The sequence below is a fragment of the Stenella coeruleoalba genome (genome assembly GCF_951394435.1).
Source record: "Stenella coeruleoalba genome assembly, chromosome: 5".
Classification (NCBI taxonomy): Eukaryota; Metazoa; Chordata; class Mammalia; order Artiodactyla; family Delphinidae; genus Stenella; species Stenella coeruleoalba.
This window is the reverse complement of record NC_137150.1, coordinates 23,951,974-23,973,575: the sequence shown is the minus strand read 5'-3', so window position 1 is coordinate 23,973,575 and position 21,602 is coordinate 23,951,974. Positions and strand designations below refer to the sequence as shown.

At 39.0% G+C, this 21,602-nt stretch overlaps 1 protein-coding gene across 1 annotated transcript in view; it reads right to left on the bottom strand.

Annotated features, from left to right (window-relative positions):
* Nucleotides 1-21,602, bottom strand: part of SLC9A9 (solute carrier family 9 member A9) — a 540,287-nt gene that overhangs the window by 337,342 nt on the left and 181,343 nt on the right. The window contains exon 6 of the mRNA XM_079923147.1: nt 16,078-16,183. Coding sequence (XP_079779273.1) covers nt 16,078-16,183 — 106 coding nt within the window. The remainder of the gene's footprint in view (nt 1-16,077; nt 16,184-21,602) is intronic.

The following is a 21,602-nucleotide window of genomic DNA, read 5'->3' as shown; positions in this document are numbered from 1 at the left end:
TAAATAAACATCATTTTACTTGGCTATATACGTGTGTGTGTGTGTGTGTGTGTGTATATACACACATACAGAGATCTGCAAATTATTTTTTCATATTTTTATTCAACTTTGTATTGAAAATTTTTCATATTGATTTGTAGGTGTTCTTTGTGTATTTAAAATATTAAGACTGTAAAGATGTTGCAAATATTTTCTTCTAGTCTGTTATTTGTCTCCTATTTATGCTATTTACTTTTAAAAATTTGTGTATAAATTGGTTAATTTTTAATTTTACTGTTTTTAAGTTTTGAGTGGTGTTTTTTTTTTTTTTTTGAGTGTTATTTAGGAAGACCAGCAACATTCCAAAATTATAGAAATAGCTCCTGGTATTTTTATAGTTATTTCTTAACATTTTGTTCTGTAACCCCTCTAGAGTTTCTTTTTTAGGAATAATATGAATTAGGCATTTAACTTTGTCTCCCAAAGGAATAGCCCATTGACCCACACTATTTATTAAAACATCTAATCTGTTGCCTTTATATTGGAAGAACAATTTGGCTCGGGTTTCACATTCTGTCCCTCAGAAGTAAAAATGTGCTGCCTTTCCATCTTCTGAAATTGAATGTCACTTGGGCCTTGGTCAAGTCCCAGGCCAACCTGATTATTCCTGCTTTTGTAAGTGACTTGGATTTTCTGCTTAGATGTCCTCATAATTCTTTCTTTAAACTTGAAATTCAATAACTTTGCCAGATTGTCTCATCGTGTTGATGATTCCAAATGAAATTTTCCTGGCATCTGGTGGGTCCTTTAAGTCTTTCCATCCACTTATTACATCATTTCAGGAGAATATTGTTTTATTATGTTTTAAAATAATTTCCATGTGCTTTCTTCTTCAAAGATACTCAACTATCTGCCATCCATTTCTACCGTATTCCGTATAGTTATTACTATAACTTTGTTCTTTTCTACTTTGCTTCATGTTATTTCCTCAAATCTATCTTCTATGTCCCTAACAGTGCTTTCAGAGAAGTTCATTCTATTTTTGTTGCTTCTAAAGTCTTTTTTATCTCTTAAGTGATTTTATTTATCTCTCCAACTTTTCTCATGAGCTCTGCTGGCACAGTTTTAATCTCCCTTGATTTTTTTATGTCTCTTCTGTGAAATCTTTAATGATATATCTATATCTATCTATATCTACATCTAGAGAGAGAGAGAGAAAATTCACGCTGTCCTTCATAATAATGGAGAATTCTTTGTCTAAACTTTTCTTTAATACTTTGGTAAATTTGTTTGGGGGATTGTGGGCTCTTCTTTGGCTTAAGTTAAAAAAAAATATTTTGCAGTTTTGATGAACATGTCCCACTCCCTCCTTTTTGATTATTACTCATCTTTAAAAGAGACTGGCTACTTATTAAATAATAGTATAGTGCAGGGATACAGGGAAATGGGTGGAATAGAGTTGAGTAAGCAGAAGCCAATTGCAGTTCTAATTTGGATTTTGTTCTGGTTATCTATCATTGCAAAACAAACCACCCCAGAACTTAGGGTTTAAAACAACAAATCAGTTGCTTCATTTACAAATCTGCAAATTGGGCGGAGCTCAGCAGGTTCACCTCATTTCTGCTGCATGTGGTATCAGTGGGGCAGCTCTAAAGAGGTTGAAGGATCCGCTTCAAGGATGGACCACCCAAAGGTCTGGGAAGTCAGGCTGGCTGTCATTCTCTCCCCAGGTGTCATTCTCTCCCCAGCCTCTCCCCAGAGAGGCTTGACTTCACAGTAAGGTCACTGCGTTCCAATGGGGAGTGTCACAAGGAACAGGAAGTGGAAGCTGCTAGTTTCTTAAGGCCTGGGCCTGGAAACTGGCACAGCATCCCTTCCTCTGCATTTTATAGATTTACGGGGACAAGGGGAGGGAACATAGACTTCACCTCCCCAAGGGAGGACTGTCAAAGAATTTGGGAGTCATGTTTGAAAAACTGCCCCAAGTTGTCGGTCTCAAGCATTTGTTGCTAAATCTGTTTTCTTTCTTTTGGGAACACATCTTTTTGCAGTCCATGGCATTCAAATTGAGTGCCATAGAGAAAAGATCCATAAGTTACAGATAAAGTATGTTTTGGTTTGGAAATTTTTGCCTCCCTCCCTCCTGCCCACCCCCATGCAAACAGCCTCCTGCAATGCCCTAGCTGGGAAACTAGAGTGTAGGTCAGCATGATTTCTACTCATCTTGGCATTTTGAAGGGTCAGATTATTTTCCTCCATTTCTTCCTTGGCCCATTCAGCCTGATCTTATCTGTGCTCTAAACAACAGAATGTTAGCTAGGCCTGTCAGTGATGTGATATGCTGTCAAATCTGAGAGGAATTGACCTGGCTCAGCATCTTTCCATCTCTTGTTCAAGATTTCACATTATTTGGCAGCAATACTTCATACGTAAATATTTCATAGTTTGTGGTTTGGAGCTGTGACTGTTTCTATGTTTCATTTGCTATGAAAATTTCCTATTTTTCAATGTTTTTAATAATTTTAGTTTGTTTTGAGGGCGTCTAGTAGAATAAATATCTTATCCTCCTGTTTTAAGCAGAAGCTCCATGTGAACTTTAGAATCACCTTAAAAAAATCTGTTGGGATTTGAGGAGGCAGATTATTCTGAAGGTACAGATTACTTGGGGGAAGGGCTGACTATTTTACAATATTGAATCTTCCCATCCTATTTCGTAGTAGGGCTCCTCATTTATTGAGATTGTCTTTTTGTCCTTCGCTAAAGTTAAGACTTTTCTTCTCGCATATCTTACAGGTTTATTATTTAGGGCTATTCTAATTATTTTAGATTTTAAAATGTTATTGTGAACAAAATAATTTTCCCATGACATTTTATCATCAGTTGTTACTGAAGTCTAGAAAAGCTATTGATTTTTGTGCGTCAGTCTTCTGTCCAGCCAGATTTCTGAGCTCTCTAAATTTTTCCATTTGAGTCAGTTGTATTTTTAAGTAGACAATCATATCAGCTCATCTATTAAGTATTTAATTTTAATATTTTAAATTTGTATGATTTTACTTTTAAAATTTCAGCTTATCCCTGTCTTCAGGATATAGTCTTTTACCCCATCTTAGTAAATAATTATACATGTTTTGGGCTTTGGTTTTCTAGAGTTTTGTTTTCCCACGACACTGATCTTACTGCTTTCATAATCTATATCTTCAGTGCAATCTCACTTCTAAAATCCCAACAGATTTTTGTATTTTAAATTGGGATAGATGTGTATACTGAGGCTGCATCTTGATGAAATTAGAAAGCAGACTTGCAGAAACTGACTGACTTGCTCAATGGGATAAAGCTAGTAAATGATAGAGTCATCATCCAGACTCCCAGCCCAGCCTTCGCTTCTTCGTGGAAAAAGTAAAACACACAATCCACACATGAGGTGTGTTCTAAGATTCTAAAATTCTTCCACCAAAACTTTTACCAGAACTCCTAATAAAATGAAATTGAATGCATACGTGTGTATATTTTTTATTTTTCATAACTTATTCTTATAAACATGCTGATGAAAAGGCTAAAAGCAGACTGCTGTTAGAACAATAGGCAATGTCTAAAAATCTAAATGTTCAATAGTCACATAATGAAAAATTAACTCTGCTTTGAAGATATTCTGATGTCCATAAAAACAAAGTAGGCAGATGAGGGTAGGGATGGGGTTAAACATAAAAAAGGATAAACCTCCAAATATATTGGGGTCAGGATTTAATGTAATGGCATCAGGGATAGCATACTCAATCAATGGCATTAGATCAAAGTTGACAATTTAGCTGTCATTCTGGAAATAAGCTAATTGGCACAGGCTCCAGAATTTGACTTTCATATACTGAGTTGAATTAAGTACCTTTAGAAAACTCAGATGGAATTACATAACAACTCTGACACTATAGGATAATGCCAGCAAGCATGTGGTCTGGATTTTATGTGTTTCACTTCATAAAAGAATTCACTGGGCACTCACTCCACTATCTTTTGAAATGAGAAACTCTTGATGTTAACCCATGAAGAGCAACGTAAATACTGGAAGAATTTATTCCTTTTCCCTTCAACACTGCCTGTCATTCTGGCAATGAAAAAAATGATGTATTTGAGGACCCCGGGACAGGAAAATTGATAAGAGCCCCCAACTTCTTTTCCATACACAACCGATCTTTTAAAGCTATTAACACAGGGGCTGGGTATTCAAAGACAGTTCGTTTATCATCTAATAGCAGGCCAGGGTATCAGCCATTATGGTCATGTTCTGAAAAATGGGTCCTGAGTTCACCCACTATAGCTGAACAGCTGCTCCTTCCCAAAGTTTTAATCAGATTCCCAGAGCATTACATGCCCCAGGAATGCAGAGCCCACATAAAATCTGCAATAAGCCTGCCATGTAAATTCATTATGGAGCCCAAATAACATGAACAGATTATATTCTCCAGGCCAAGAGAGAGCTTTTAATTTAGACTAAAATTATGATCGCATACTGATTTGACCCCTTGTTCTCTGGAAATGTTTTTCTTGGGAAAAAACTCAGAATTGATCACCTAAAATAAAAGGCATTTTCTTGGTTGTTCAGAATGAGAAGTCAAGCTTAAACACATTGGAAAGAAATATGCTTTAGGACAAAAAAAAATCTTAACCCAGAGCTCCTGAAATATAAAGTTTTGTCTTTTTTGTTTAGATACACTTCCCTGTCTCTGACATGAGAGCCATAGCTTTCTACAGATTCTAAAAAGAAGTTTATGACCTCCTCTCCAAAAGTTTAATGTGTAGTGTTTTAGATCTTGTAATGAACAGAAGCTAGTTTGGCAATGTTGGAAATCTTATCTCACGTGAAGCCAAAGCCATGATTGGTTCTTCTCATAGATGTCCCTGATACCTAGTTATGAACTATCCTCCATCACTAGGCCACTGTCTTGTGAATGTATGTCACTGGTCACAACACAGAGAAGGAGAGACAATCACTATTAATTCCCCTACCAGGTATTAAAGGACATTAAACAGAGACAAAGGCATTCATGTGTAGTGACAAAAGTGCAATGTATCAATCAGAAGAAGGATGGACTAGTCATAGAAGAATTGAGAATCACAGAATCAAACACTGCAACTGACCATCCCAGGTTTATCTAGTGGGGAGAGAGCAAGGTTTAGTTATCCTAACAAATGTAGAATACTTTTAAATGTCTTAAACGTTGGTATGGATTTGGGGAGTGGTTGCCATTGCCTACCACTTCAAAATTCCAAGTTCTGTTGGGAAAAAAATACCTTTTGTGTGAAAGATGCAGATAAACATTTGATTCATCAATCTACCCTTCTTCTGTCCCCATGCGGAGCATACAACCCTTTGGATATTATTTGTCTTTATATGCAGGTCAGCACACAGGAAATACTGCTTTTATCATGTGATCTTTGGGGTACTTGAAATCCCGGTGACAGTAATTTCCTGTGGTGAATTAATAAAGTGGATGCTGATTATGATTCAGCTTCCTAAGGAGCTTGACTGTAGAAAGAAAACGAGCTGATCATGCTAGCATGGAGAGTCTGGTCCGTGGGTCAGTAACTTCTTGGTGTTTATTATATCAGCACCCTGGTGTCCACCTCTGCCTCATGCATACTTGGCTTGGTGCAAATCATCCTCTTAGTACATGGCTGGTCATGCCAGGCCTAAACAAGAGAACATCACCAGGTTCTTCCGTGTAGAGAGAGAGCCAAAATTTCAAACAGGGGCTAAAATAAATAAGGCACTACTATGACTTGGTGACAATGTACATCAAAAGACAGAACTACCTCTTTCAACTCTCTCTCAAGACTGGCTTTTTGCCTAAAACATTAGCTCACAGTCATTTGTGCACATAAAGAACGATCTTTAAAAGAATCTCCATCACACGGCATATCAAGAACTGGTGTGGTAGAAAACGTCCCCTGCTTTCCACCCATGGAAGTAACCTCTTCTCAGGAACTGGCAAGAACTGAATAGATGAATTCCTAGTGTGGATCATAAATCTGACAGTAAGAGAACATGAAGAAATCAGAACAGAGAGTAAGCAAAAGTAGGAAGACAATGAGAAAGATGAAGGACAGCCTCCAGAGAGAACACGACGAGTCCCACACTTGAGACACTAGAGGTACAAAGGATACAGCCTATAATCTTCAACAGAAAAGTGGAGGGATCCCAGGGAAGATACTTTACCAGTTTCCTAATGTATAGAAATACCTCGTATAGTTTGAAATTATTAAAGACTATCTAAAGTTTCAGAGCGAGTATAAATTGATTGCAGCATTTCTAAACCAAACTGAAAAAGATAATTTGTTGTCAGACTCTTGCACCATTTTGAGAAACATTTCGATAAATACGGCTACTTGAGTGAAAATTGGATTGCTTTAAAACAGCTCTTTTGCTGTATCTCCACTTCTTCTGCATACCATCCATCATCTCTCAGTTCACTATCGTTCAATGTTCACTATCTCTGAATATTGTAGTGGATAATATAGTGCTTGTTTCTTCCATAATTTACCCCTCCCCATTAATCATCATTATTGTCATCACAGTCATTGCTTATTAGATTTATGATTGTTTCACCAATATCTTTGCTCACCACTCCTCGTCTCCCAAGTCTTTGTGAGTTCAGTTTCTTATTTCTATAATTGATTATCTATGAGTGGTAAACTCTATTTACCTGAAAATGTCTTTATTTCATTCTTTCCCTTGAATAGTATTTTAGTTGAATTTAGAACCTCGTTTGTAGGTTATTTTCCCTCATAACTTTGTACATATTATTCTACTGTCCAAATTGTTTTCCACTGTAAGTAATTCATCTTTCCTCTCTGGTTAATTTTAAGATTTCCACTCTGTCTTTGATGATCTCATATTTCATTATAATATATTTGGCTGTGGGTTAGTTTTAATTTTTCCAGCTCTGGACATAATATGATGTTTCAGTTTTTCTCTTCAACTCTGGAAAATTATCATCCATTATCTCTTCAAATATTGCCACAGATTAATTCTGCTCTGCATTCTGGGTCATTTGCAAACTTTACTTCTGTTTAACCAGCTGCATTTAATAGGACATTTATCTCATTCGTTTAGTTTTTAATGTCGATATCTGCATTATTCTTTCCTAACTTGTTTTCTGTTCCTCCATTTATCTCTTTAGTCATTTTAATATGCTTATTTTATAACATATCTCAAGATTTTATAATTTTTGTTTAGTTCCTTAGGGTGCTTGTTCTTCTGATTTACTTTTATCTTCTGACTTTTCTTCACCGTGGAGTTATTTCCTTTTGTGGCTTGTAAATTTTTATTGTGAATTTACTTTCAGGAAGGGTTGTTTTTTTTTCTGTGGGATTTCCATGAGTCTGGGTTGAGATAGTATCACTTCAGAGAAGTTTAGCATATTTAGAAATAAGGAAAGGGAAATAATGCTGGGGCAGATGTTTCAATAGTCCTAAAATCTTTTAATCTTAATTCATTGGCTTGTATTTCCTACACACAACTTCCCAGGCCAGGGATTCTGATGCAAAATCCAGATAAATGACAAGTTTCCTCAACATTTTTTAAGGCTGATGGACAGAGTCTGTGACGGAGGGACCACTTTGAGAATCCAGGCTTTATTCAAAGAGCTTTGCTCAAGTTTATTATCATGAGTGAGCCTACAAGAGAAAGCGCTCTGATTTCCACATGGAAGTGGGACTCCAGCTCCAAAACCTCTGAGTTTATATCCTATACAAAATCATGTGGCTACTGACAGTGGTATCTTCCCACTCTTGCCTTGTACCCCTGGGGAATTTCCTTTTCTCTCCTTCAAATCAATTCTACATTTAGCAAAGATTTTTTGCCTTTTTAGATAAAACTTTTTTTTTAACATCTTTATTGGAGTATAATTGTTCTACAATGGTGTGTTAGTTTCTGCTATGTAACAAAGTGAATCAGCTATACATATACATATATCCCCATATCTCCTCCCTATTGCATCTCCCTCCCACCCTCCCTATCCCATCCCTCTAGGTGGTCACAAAGCACCAAGCTGATCTCCCTATGCTATGTGGCTGCTTCCCACTAGCTATCGATTTTACATTTGGTAGTGTACACATGTCCTAGAGAAATGGAAATAAAACAAAAATAGATAGATAAAGAATTTTTTAAAGTTTGTAAATGCATAGGGCCTATGTGCTTCATTTCAATTCATTATGTTCTGAACATTCCATTATTGTGAAATATGGTAGTTGTTGTTCTGGGATTAAACTTGACTTCCAATCACTTTCTTCTAATAAAAGATTCCATGCCACTGGCCACAAGGATGGGGATATCATTCAGATCTGGCCGATCACCATGTTTACTTTCCATAGAGTACTATGTGATTGGCCTAGAGGTGATCTTCTGATACAAGCAGAGCCAATAGGAGTCCTTCTCTATGGCTGATATGCAAATATTGGGAGAATTAAGTGTTATTTTGAACTAGAACAATAGAAGCCTGGAGATGCCATAGGTCACTCTCTCCTACTTCGTAGTCTTCTATCTGTGCAGTCATCTGTCTGTACTGGGAAAGAATGACACTAGTGCTCAGAGGGAATCAGAGCCAAGAAAGAAAAAGAAAGAGTAGACAACCACATTTGAATCCTTAAATCCTGGCATGCCCAGAGTCAGCCCAACTCATGTTAAATAGGCCAGTGAATTCGTTTTGCTTAAGGTAACTTGAATTGGGTTTCTGGCACTTACATCTGACTTATACACCAATAAATTAAAGTATAAATGGAATTGAGATAAGAAACCATCAATATGGATTTCTTTTTTATTCTTTTTAAAAAATTTTTAATTTATTTATTTATTAAGTTTATTTATTGATTTATTTATTTTTTGGCTGCGTTGGGTCTTCATTGCTGCGCACAGGCTTTTCCCTAGTTGTGGCGAACGGGGGCTACTCTTCATTGCGGTGCACGGGCTTCTCATTGCGGTGGCTTCCCTGTTGTGGAGCATGGGCTCTAGGCATGCGGGCTTCAGTAGTTGTGGCTCGTGGGCTCTAGAGCACAGGCTCAGTAGTTGTGGTGCATGGGCTTAGTTGCTCCATAGCATGTGGGATCTTCCCCGACCAGGGCTCGAACCCGTGTCCCCTGCATTGGCAGGCGGATTTTTAACCACTGCGCCACCGGGGAAGTCCCAATATGGATTTCTTTTATTTATTTATTTTTGGCAGTTCAGTCTGTAGTGTGTGGTTTGAAATGAAGCAAAGCAAGTTCTGAGTTCCCGAGAAGCAGTGAGTAAACGTCAGATCTAATCTGAGAGGCAAGGGATTGGAGTCACAGGATAAAGTCAATGTCAATTCCCAGTAATCTGAACAGGGACATGAAAAGATAGGGTAGGGGAGATGCCAGAGTCATAGCCAGGAAACAGGAACCAGGGATCAGGAACAAGGAAAAGCAAACAAGGCCGCAGCAGCAGGCAGGGGTGTGGGCAGCAAACACTGGGCGTTCTGAGCTATGCTGGAGGTCAGCTGAGCTTTGCCTCCCAGTAGCTTCTTAAAGATGCCAGGACGCTGTCCCATTCCTGCTAGGTGGTGCCACCTGGTGTCCAAAAAATGAAGTTGGCATGGATTGACTGTTAGGGCAAGGAGTCCTTAAGCAGAAAGGACCATAATTCTTTTTTTTTTTTCTAATTATGTATCCCAGCAGTATCTAGACAGGCATCAAAATAAATGTATTTTATGCTGATTATCAGTTCCAAGGCAAATATCAAAGTGACTTACCCTCAGAAAGATGTGTCAAGATATAAGAAATTTGTTTTTAAGTTAAGCAGATTCATGAGAAATATTATACTTTCCAGTGGTAATAACAGTTTTGGTTCATTCTCATCAAAAGGAGACATCTCCTTATCACCTCTATGTTTACAGCTATGGGTAAAATGGGAGAAGTAGCGCTAGTGAGGATAACTAATAAGGCGTTTCATATATTTAGAAGAAGCAGTATGAAGAATATTAAACATCCATCCTCTGGAATGTATTTTAATGAGAGGATTAGTAAAATGTCCCCACCTGTGTTTGAAAGGTTGAGAAACTTCCAGATAATTAGCTGCATGTCATGGTGGATGGAGAAAAGTATGTCTTTCGTTCAAGGAGCTTGTAATCTACTTAGAGATGATGGTACCAAGAGAAATAATAGATTTCCTTAACGAAATATGTTCAGAACCAATCCCTACATAGCTATTTTCTGGGATAATTTATAGAGCAAGTTTTTGTTGCACATGTTAAATCCTGCTTTAGCTATCGTTTGCCTCGTTTCGGTGAGGAGCTGTTGAGAGTAGGGATGAGTGACTGTGCCCATCCATCTACATTACCAACGCTCAGCATAGAGTCTGGCACATACAGGTCCTCAGTACATTTTTGTCAAATGGCTGGATGACATCTCAAGGTTCCTGTTAGTCACATGGTACTTGGAGTCTCACAGCCATCCCATTAATTTCCATGTTAAATTTCCCTTAAGATGCATGGACTATAAGAAATGTGGTCTTTCAAAATGTCACTCACTCTTAAGTGCCAAGCATTCACCAGTATCACACTTGAAATGACATTTTCTAGTAAGAGCCTCTAAGCAGCATAATACTCTTATTTGAAATGAGAAAATGGTGTCCATTTCTCCATCTCTTTCAATAATCTATATTAAATTTCCTTGTAAGCATTTGCTTAACAGAAAATAAAGGCACCCAGTACGTGTTTATTATCATCCAGGAGCCAGCTGTTTAATGAGGTTCTTATTTTATCTCTAAGAAAATCTGGAGGCATTTGTATACTGTGGAATTATTTTACAAGAAGATGTTTCAGTACAATACTGGCAATATTTCAGTTTCGCAGATAAATGGCTGAGAACAAATCATCATCCTCTTTCTCATCTTTCATGGGTAGAAAAAAATTTCAAACTTAAACCTCTGTAGAATCTGCATTTAAATGAAGATTGCCAATTATCAAGTATGTTAATGGGGGATTCTTTGGACCAGAGTCGATCATAAGTAGTTTAATCTATTTCCAATACATATATACAAGTAAACAGAAGAAATTAAAAATCACCTGTGATCCCACCTAACACTCTGATTTTGTATATAAATAATAATGTGTTCTAATTATACACCCACATGCCTACACACACATGAATTTGGCTGTGATTTTTTTAAACCAAAATAGATCTTAGAGTATACAACATTTAACATTTTTCCTATTTTCTTAAAAAATATATTGTGAGTATCTTTTAATATCAACACTCCTTTTCTATCATTTTTCAAATGTCTGCGTAGGATTTCATGATCTTAATATATTATAGTTTACTCAACGAACTAGTAACATTTATGGTTTTATTTCTTCCGATGGCTGCCCCATGACTCTAAATAATATGTATATACTTCCATTTCTTGATTTATCAACTCCACACATATATATTGATTTCTTACTGTGAGAGATGTGACATTTTAGGTAACTTAGCCCTGCCTTTCTCTCTCTCCTCCTCCAATTAACTTCCACAAGTAGTATCAATTTTGGTTGTGAGTACCTGTATAACTTTAAGTAATATACTTCAACCTCTAGTTCTTTAGACAGTGTACCTTAACTAAGTGGTTCATTCTTAATGGGGGAAATCACATGTAAAAATGGTTATTCTCTCTATTCCTTGGATCATAAAATGCCATATTTATGAAGGAATGCTTCACTAGAAGCAGGTCTATCTTTAGTCATAACAATGAAACCAGAGAGATCCGTGTAAGTACAATGAAAGATACTGATATACGTGACTATATAAATTATAATAAGTATATATATTTATAAGCATAGATTATGTAGATTATATAGATTATAGAGCCTTTCCAAATATATTGCTTTATTTATTGCCCAGAATAATTTTGTAATGTATACAGAACAACTATTCTTACATATTATAGGTAAGGAAACAAGCATGAAGAGTTTATGGCCATTTGAAGTCACTGTCGTGGTCTTTTAGGTTCTGTTCTGTTTTGTTTTGGTTCTGACCAGCATCCACTTTTCCTTTTCTGTGGCAGTATTACTCTGAGCAAGAATCCCATCTTTCCCCAGTCTCAGTTCACGTGCTTCCAAGTAAAACCAATTACTGCCCTGAATTTATGAACAATGTGACTTAGACCTGAGACAGTAAAGGAAGCACATTTCCCTGGCCACAAGTGGGTCTGGAACAGCGTCAGAATCTATAAGGTGTACTAAGATTGATGTTGGGAATAATGGGACAAAGATTCTTGCTCTAACCTCCTGAAGAAAGAGGCAGCCCTGGGACTCGCTGGCAACTATCTAGTGACTGGGTGAGGGAGATAACCCTGAAGAAGCTGAGCGAGGTGAGAGTTCAGCTCATTTCACTGGATCCTTTCCTGAGCCATTTCTATTCCTGCTGTTCAGTTACATCAGCCATCACAGACTCCCCTTGTGTTGACTCCAGTTTGGGTGGATTTCATGTCAACTGTAATAACTGTACAGTTAATTCGTGACAATCCTGACACCACCACTTTTGACTTCAACCTAGGGCTCTTTCTACCCTACCATGGTGCCTCTGAAAGTAATGTCTTTGTTCAGGATTCAAAAACACACACCTTTCAAGATGTCTTCATTGTATCTTTTGCCTTCCTTCACAGTCTATTACACAATCTTTAGAAGTGCAAATCCATCCCATGGAATTCATTCATGAACCAATACACATACATATTTGGGTATGACATTCCCCATATACTTGAAATAATAGCATGGATCAGAGAAAAGCTAATTTCAAAACTTTATCGTTAAATAAAGTTACTTTTATCTTAAGATAATTCTGGATCATTTTAAGCCTTAGGGACACTACCCACCACATGCCGCTGTGTACAAGAGTTATGGTCATCAAATTCAATGATAAATTAGTTGTCTGAAATTCAGAGCACATTTAACCTAAGAAAAAGTATTATAATTAGTTCGCTTCTTAGATTAGCACAGAAAAGCTGATTTAATCTAAAATGTGGCTAAATTACTTTGTATTTGAATGAGGAATACTAGAGCACATTACTGTCAAAAAACTAACAATAAAACTTTTTTAAATACTAAGAGGTTGGTTCTTAAGCAAGGAGATTTGCTTGTAGAAGATGGAAAGACAAATGAAAGTGTGTGGCTATTCCAAAGAGGCTCCGGAGTCACTGCCAAGGCCATAGGGGCTGATGATTTAGGTCATTTACTGTACTTGATTTCACATCAAAATGTGTCTTTTCCTTTCCATGGTACAATAAAAGCTCTACCTCTATTCTTGAACTTCAAAACCACACGAAGATGGAACTGAGAAAGGGAAAATACAAAGGAGGTTTTCATTTTAATATACGTTTCAAGTGCAAAGTCTCCACCTTCAGAAAGTTACTATCTAGAAAAGCAAATATACGTGTAAAGCCAAGATTTCATGGCTGAGCTAGCAAGGAATCGGTGGGGGCACATACGGAGGTGGAGGAGGGACTTTAGCATGTGAGCTAGTGGTTCCCAGACGAGGAGACTGAGGTACATGGTGAAAGACTTGATGGGGCAGAAGCAGGACCTGGGAAGAGAGAGCTTTGCGCCTGTGAAGAAAGGCATGAGGCTACAAGCCAGAGAGATGTGTCTGGCTACTATGTGAAGTTAGAGTGAAGGAAGAGAAGAATGGAGAGACAAATGTTTGAACTCCTGGTCTGAAAGTCATGGAAAACTGTTAAATAGGGTTCTTCCATAGGAACTAGAAGATAGTTGGAAGATAGTTGGGGATGCAGCATTAAAGGAGAGGGAATGTGTGTGTAAGTAGATGTATAAAAAGAGATTGTCACGTCGCACAGGGAGATCAGCTCTGTGCTTTGTGACCACCTAGAGGGGTGGGATTGGGCGGGTGGGAGGGAGACATAAGAGGGAGGAGATATATGCATACGTATAGCTGATTCACTTTGTTATACAGCAGAGCTAACACAACAATGTAAAACAATTATACTCCAATAAAGATGTTAAAAAAAAAAAGATTGTCATACATGCTGCAAACTAAGTTTAAGAAGCAAGTGAGAAAAGTGAAGAGTAAAACACATGGAGGATTGTGTAAGGTGAAAGAAGAAGTGGTCAACAGACGGCACAGGGGGACAGAGAGCTAGACCCAGGGTAACCTAGTTACAGGAGGCCCTCCGTATTCGCGGGTTCCTCATCGAACAATCCGAGGTTTAGTGAGTTGACTCAGCAGACATGGGGCCCACGGATAGAGAGGGCTGACTGTACTACGCCATTTCATATAAGGGACTTGAGCACCTGTGGATTTTGGTATCCACAGGGGGCCTGGAACCCATTCCCTGTGGATACAGAGGGACAGCTGTACATTAACGCTAAGTAGAGCTCCTGGAAGAGGCTGGTGGAGTCCAAATGCACCAGGTGGAAGAACGAGCTTGCAGGTTTGAATGTGTGGAAGTTTCCGTGTCAAGTATTCCTAATTTAGAATTATCTTTATTTTAAAGTTGAAACTCACTGTGGTCACTCTGCACAATACCTGAAATGCCAAAGCTGGGAAGCACAAGATTTCAGCTAGACTGGCAAGTGTCTGGTGCCTAGAAAGGAAAGGATCTTGCCATGGTGGGAAACACATTTTATTAAGACATGCAACGCACGGATAGGGGAGTAGAAGAGGCGCTACCAGTAATAACCACATGTTGACCTGGGGAGATCTTAAATGGACTGTTTCAAATGCCCCCCAGGCTTGTGCTCAACAGTGTCAACATTCATCCTTGGAGTCTGCATTTTGAATGGAAAACTACTGTGCACGGTAGTGCTGAAAGTAGAAAGGCCAAACCTTTCCTTGGCTGTAGCTGCATGATTCTTTCCCAAGGCTCATTTGTGCTTTAGTCGTTTTGCTTTGCTTGGCCTTTTTACAACATGGCAGCTCAGGAAGTGAAGATGAGGGACTCAGCAGATTTTTAAAAATTTTTCCTCCAAATGTTCCTTTAATACTAGTATATCTTGGACAAAGATCCCTGATGTTTTAATTAATTGTTCTTGGTGTTTCTTTAAAAGCATCCTTTGGCATTTGTGAATCTGCCATGGCTTTTGCTCTTAATTTGCACTCACTGGTATTTTCCTTTAATGCAGGAGAGGCACTTCTCAGTAGCCAGGTAAAATATAAGTTTTTTTTGGAGACTCTTTCTTGAAAGTTGCTGAATTCAGTGGTAACTTTAGGGTGGCAGCCTTAAGAAATGTCAGCTGGCAGAAAAAAAGAATAGTGCTGCCCTGTTGTTTCCTACTCCCCTCTGGGCGATCTGACTTTTAAAAATCCTTTGTTACTTTGCAATACATTTTCAAATGCATTTGAAGTAATTAAAACCCTGAATTGAATCTTGTTGTCACATTTAATTATTAGATAGCTACCTTCCTCTAGGGTATCTGACTGCTGCCCAAAATGTTGGTCTTAATCTAAAACCAAGAAGAGACCTCTGACATAGTGAGAGCCACCGAAGTGTCATTTATTAAATATAAATGGTAAGCATCTAAAGGGGAAAAGATGAAGGGAAAATTACATTAACTCTTAGCAGACAAAGCTCCATCATTTTGACTTGTCACGTGATGATTTTAAAATGTGTGTGTTTCTATAATGTGTTACATTTGTACTGATAAATAAAGAATATTCTGACGCTCAACGTCTATCTCCAATTTGCCAAAATTAGTATAAATACAACGGTTTCTATTAGTCTATTATCTGGAAAGTGACTTAAGGAAAAAAATTAAATGATATTGATTTGAAATGAAGAAAGCTTATTTATGTGCATTTTAGGAAGCCTAAGTGAATCAGCTAAATACATACACCGAGAAAAAAAATGTTACCCTTTGAGTAGTATCTTGTAATAAGCTGGAAACGTGAAGCTTATTAAGGTGTTAGAAATTAAGTGGCTAATGCAATGTTCCTACTCTTGGCACTCTTCTGTGATAATAATTCCTTAAAAGTTAGAAATTGACTGTATCTCTGTGACATAACAGAAAAGACACTATTAAAGCCACTAGGAATTATCACCAAGTAGAAGCATATTTTACATGGTCAAAGAAGCACAGGCCAAGTTCTGGTACTTACTATGTAAGGACTATGGCAACTGCATCATTCAACACACTCTCCCCAAACAAGAGTGTGTACAGGTCGGGGTCGACATGCAGTTCATGGAAAATGGCCAACACCGTCACTAGGGAAGACACACAGATATGCAGAGTTAGCTGGGACGTAGCCAGGGACTTGTCCTTGGTTGTGGTCACCTGTATAAAGCACTCATTAAATGTTCATCTTCTCAAATCCATCACTATACACGCACCGAACCTTTAATCAAAAAACGATCTGACTGTTCACTTCCCTGCTTAGAGATTTCTCTGGGCTCGCTCCTCCCTGCTTACAAGAGAAAGTCTGAGCTCCTTGGTACGAGTCTTCTATAATCTTCATGTTCTTTACCTTCCAGTGTCTCTTCCTGCACCACTCCCACCCCCTAACCACCCTTTGCTGCCTCCCTCAAGCCACAAGGAACTTGCCATAATTTCCCAAACTCGTGTCATTTTTTAATTACCCTGGCATTTTGATTCACTTTACCAGAGCAGCTATTTGTTTCCCATCTAAGTGCTACTGTTCCCCTCCTTCCTTAAATACATAAACACAGACACATACAGACACACACACATGCACACACACACACACACACACTTCTTGCTCCCCAAAAAAACCAAACCAAACCAAAACAAAAAACCTTTATTCAATCTTTAAAAGCCTTTCAAATTTCCCCTCCACCCCCTGATCCCTCAGCAAAGACCTGGGTCACTCCTGTTTGATGCATGAACGACTAAGTGAATGAATGAATGAATGTTGTTGCAGCGACTTATTCCTGTGAAGGGAGAGGTAGTCGGCACCTGGCTCTCATTCTCTCGAGATCACACTCATCTATAAAGATGGACTCAATGTTCCTGAAAGCAAGACCTAAGGATTCATTTTTGGCAGCCTGCTGCATGGCTACTATATACCTCATATCTGTATGGAGCCTTTGGGAGTACACCAGGGCAGTAAATAATCACACACTGATTAGCTGTGGTCATCAAAACTATTCAGTGTCTTGATACTTGAAGCAGTCATGCAAAGTGTGAACAGCAATCATTAGGAAAATGATCCATTGAGTTGATTGCCAAAGGGGAAAAGAGGGTGGTTGAAAATGACACTGACGGTAAATTTTTAAGGCAGAGTGGGCATTTTCATTTCTGCTCTTTCTTTTCCTATTTCATGGGCCGTGAGGTTAGTAACTGTGTTGTATAAAAGAGTGCTGGGGGGAGAAAAAGCTGAGTTGGACTGTTTTGTAAGTAGAATCAAGAAGTTTGGCACTCGTCCTGCTATAATGGAAGGGTTTCAGTCAGACAATGACACAATCTGATTTAAACTTTGGAAATTAAGTTCAGGCAGCAGGGCAGAGGGCAGCATGGACGTGTTCCCAAATGTTCTGGCAAGAGATGAGTTGTACCAAGACAGGAAGAGTCCTAGATTCAGTCTCCTAAATTCTTGCACATCCTGCTCTGCCCTGAACATCCCCCACCCTGGGTTCTGATAGGTCAGTGGCCACCGTGCTTTGCATTTTACTTACTCGTTGGTTCTCATCTTCCCTCTGTGTCACTAGCCCTTAGCACGGTGCTAGAATATAGTAAGCCTTTAGTGAGTGAATGAATAAAAGATAACGTCAGGGAGGATAGAGCAGAGGGGACAATACCCACAAGATATTTGGGACGGAGAATTGGTGGGTCTTGGTGCTTGAGAGACAGCAAGGAGTGATCTTGGTTTCAACCCTGGGCAGTTGGTAGATGGGCTGCATAAGAGAAATTAGTTTGTAGACAGGGGCATTTTGTAAGTTTGGTTTTTGACATGTTGACTTAAATAGCCAGGTAGAATTTCCAAAGGAGATTTCAATAAGAAAGCTGGAAATAAAAGGCTGTAAGCTGAGTTGGACAGAGTTAAAGCAGAAGAAAGATTTTAAGTGTTATAAGCATGTAGATGGAACATAAAGCCACATGAGTGGCTGAGATTGCCTGGGCAAAGTATATAGAAAGAGAAGAGAGTTCATGAGAGATCCTTGGGGAACACTTACAGCTAAGGGGTACGTGGAGAAAAAGAAGCATGAAACATACGCGTGGGATATTTGCCAAACCTGACCCTAAGCATGAACAAGTTGGCTGAAAACCATATTCATCATGCATAGAGTTTTATTTACTAAAAGTTATCCTAGGGAAAGGAGAATTGAATTCAACAACTAGCTCTGAGGTAAAGAGACAACAGATATAAAATGTCATGAATTGGCATGACAATTAGCCGGCTCCCATTTTACTAGGCATAGAGTCAATTTCATTATTCTAGCTGAGTAGATCCTTAATCACGATAGGCAGAACGGCAGACATGTCCTCTCTACTAGCATGTAGCTGTTCACATTTGCCACCACCCTTAGCCTTTGCAGGCGGTCGTAGGAGGGGCTAACAATTACCTCTGCTAAGTAACCTCTGTCTACTGCTAGGATAGTCAAGACCCTGCATCTAATCAAAACAAAGAGACTTCCATTGGGGGTTTTAATTAGCAACATTTTCCTTTTGTTAGGTTTTTGTGGAATAAAAGTAATTTTTAAATTAGAAAATTCTATCATGGAAGCTCTATTGAATATTGGATGTTGTTTTATTGTGATTGTTGATTTTCCAAGCTTTGAAGATGACTCCCAGACACACAGGTATCCTAGGCTCACAAATAGGGATGTAAGGCCCAGGGTTTCTTTCCCCACATCCCCAGTTACGAAGTCCACCCTGGGCTGGGATGGACTCTGCACTTTTCCAGTGAGAGCTCTGGGCCTTAGAAGGGAAAGGCTCTTAATTGAATATCCAGTTTTGTTCAAAACTGTTCTGACATTACCACAATTCCTTTTTTTTTTTTTTTTTTTTTTTATGGTACGCGAGCCTCTCACTGTTGTGGCCTCTCCCGTTGCGGAGCACAGGCTCCGGACGCGCAAGCTCAGTGGCCATGGCTCACAGGCCCAGCCGCTCCACGGCATGTGGGATCTGCCCGGACCAGGGCACGAACCAGTGTCCCCTGCATCGGCAGGCGGACGCTCAACCACTGCGCCATCAGGGAAGCCCCCACAATTCCTTTTGCACAAAGAACTGAACTCCACTTCATAAACGTTATCCCACACAAGAGAGAAAGCTATTACTCTGTGCATTCCTATTTACCCTGTGAAGAAATGGAACGGCTTGGAAACAGAGCCAGGCAGTGTGTCCTACAAGAGGAAGTATTTGCTGGGGCCACAAATGAGTTGAATAGGTGAGTCAGGAAATTAGCCACCCACTCTCGCTGCTAAGCTTAGAGCTTTTAAAAAACACATTTAATTAGCTCGTTGGCAGGGCTCAATCTCACACACAATGTCCAAGACTCTGTCACCTTCCCAGGAGAGAATCTCTTGGAACAGCTGTGGACATGCTCACGCAAGCTCTGCCCACGTGTTGCTGGGTTTGTAAGGACAACCTAAGTCCGAGGCTGGGCTGAAAAGCAATGCATAGTTAGATGAGCCTTCTTGTGACAGTATGAGGAGAACATTCTAGACCCCATGTGGATAAGAAGGGGAGAAGACACAATCCAATTTCTTAAGCCTCTGATTTTATCAGGGGATACAGTCATATTTGCCTTTGTCATGCTGTAGTTGCACCCATCGCTTAGTGATGGGTTGGAAGCTCCGCTTGGGGCTCAGGACCCCTCCCCAACACATCCCCTTTCTACTTGACTTTTTAGCTGGAGAAATATCCGCTTTGTCTCCCAAATTGGTAGTAAGGAATACAAGCACACATAACTTTATGCCCAAACACACACACACACACACACATAACTACCCCCAGGTAAGAGCAGCGGATGGTTGAGAAATGTCACTGACTCACTGGAGATATCTGAGAAAATAGTTTCAGAAATCAAACAGCGAGGGGTCTTGGGGGAATGAATGAGGCAGTGGAGTGGACGGCACTTCTGAGAAGCTGGTGATCAAGTGAAGCCTATGGAGCAGAAAGCCAAGAGAGGCTTTCTCTTCAATTTCTAAATTACAGGTTGAGCAGAATAAGCGGATAAAGAAGTTGAAGAGACAGGAAAAAGAGGGGAACCCCTTTAAAGCATTGAAACTATTATTTTCTCATCTCAAGTGTAATAACCATACCTGGAGATAAAAATTCAGATAATGACTGGCTGACCCCATCAGTACCTCAGTGTGTTGACTCTTAAATGATGTTTTGCTTTTTTTTTTTTTTACTGCTAGCTTTTGAACTGACCTCTTTCCTAATGCTCTTTCAGTCACTTTTAAGTCTTCAGGGTGATTTAGTGACAGTCCCTTCCCTAGAATCTCCATTAGCAGCTCTCTGACCCATATTTTCTTGGTGTTTTACAAGGAATTTAAATTTCAAATGATATGGGTCTATGGACAACATCACACCATAGTTCCTACCCCTGTTGCTCTAAGTCATCACTGAGCCTTGTCAAAATGCTGGCTTTCCCTGGAGAGTGCTCTCTGTGGTTTTCTGTGCAAATCAGTATGTGTGACACTTGTCCCTGACACATGGAGAATCAAAAGTGTCTCTGTCCTGTGCAGCTGAACCATGTCAGGCCTGACAGGTGGAGAACCCTGGTAGTCTCATAAATAAGGTAGCATTTTTGCATTTCCACAAGTGATTATTGGGGAAATGTGGGATTTCTTGTTACTCATGTGATTCCTATAGAAGAAATTCTCCTGTAACTCTTCCCACTTTTCTGAAATATTATACAGAGTGAGATTTCAAGGAGAGGCTTCCAAAAAAGTTGAGGTATCCTAGTACAGGCTCGAATACTGGAATTATTTTGAGCCTAAACCTTCTCAGTGAAGCCTTGGCAGCAGAATCAGTGCATGTACTGGTTTGGCCGGTCAAGCTTTGCTAATCATATCCTAGAATTACAACTAGAAAACCTAACCCTTCTGAAATAAGTCAGAGAAACTATGCCAGATCTAGAAAGCTAACCACTAGATTTACTTCTTTGAGGTTATTCTAAATCAGAAGGTACACAAATCATCATGGATGATTTAACCCTAAAACGCTGCAATTTTATTTTGGCCATCAATAGGATATGTTATTTTGGTACTGAGTTAGAAGTGGAGAAAGTACCATAGGCAAGCACACTATTGAAGCCCTCTTAACCAGGGATCCTTGGGAGAAACAAGCCCTAATGTCCCAAGGCAATGGTTTCAAAGTATGGTCCAGGGTCCTTTGGGAGTTCCTGAGACCTATCCAGGAAGATTCCCCAAGGTCAAAACCATTTTCAGATTAATATGACAATGTCACTTGAGTTTTTCCTTCTTATTATGTCATCTGTGTACAGTGGAATTTTCCAGAAGCTATATGATGTGTGCGAGTGCAACTGAATGCAGAAACAGATGTGAGAATCCAGCTGTCTTCTACCACACCACATATTAAGGAGATTTGAAAAGATGTAGAACAATGTCCCTCTTCTCAGTAAATTTTTTTGTTTTGGAAATAAATTTATTTTTATAAAAATATGTCATTTAGCTTATAAATGGTTTATGATGGCTA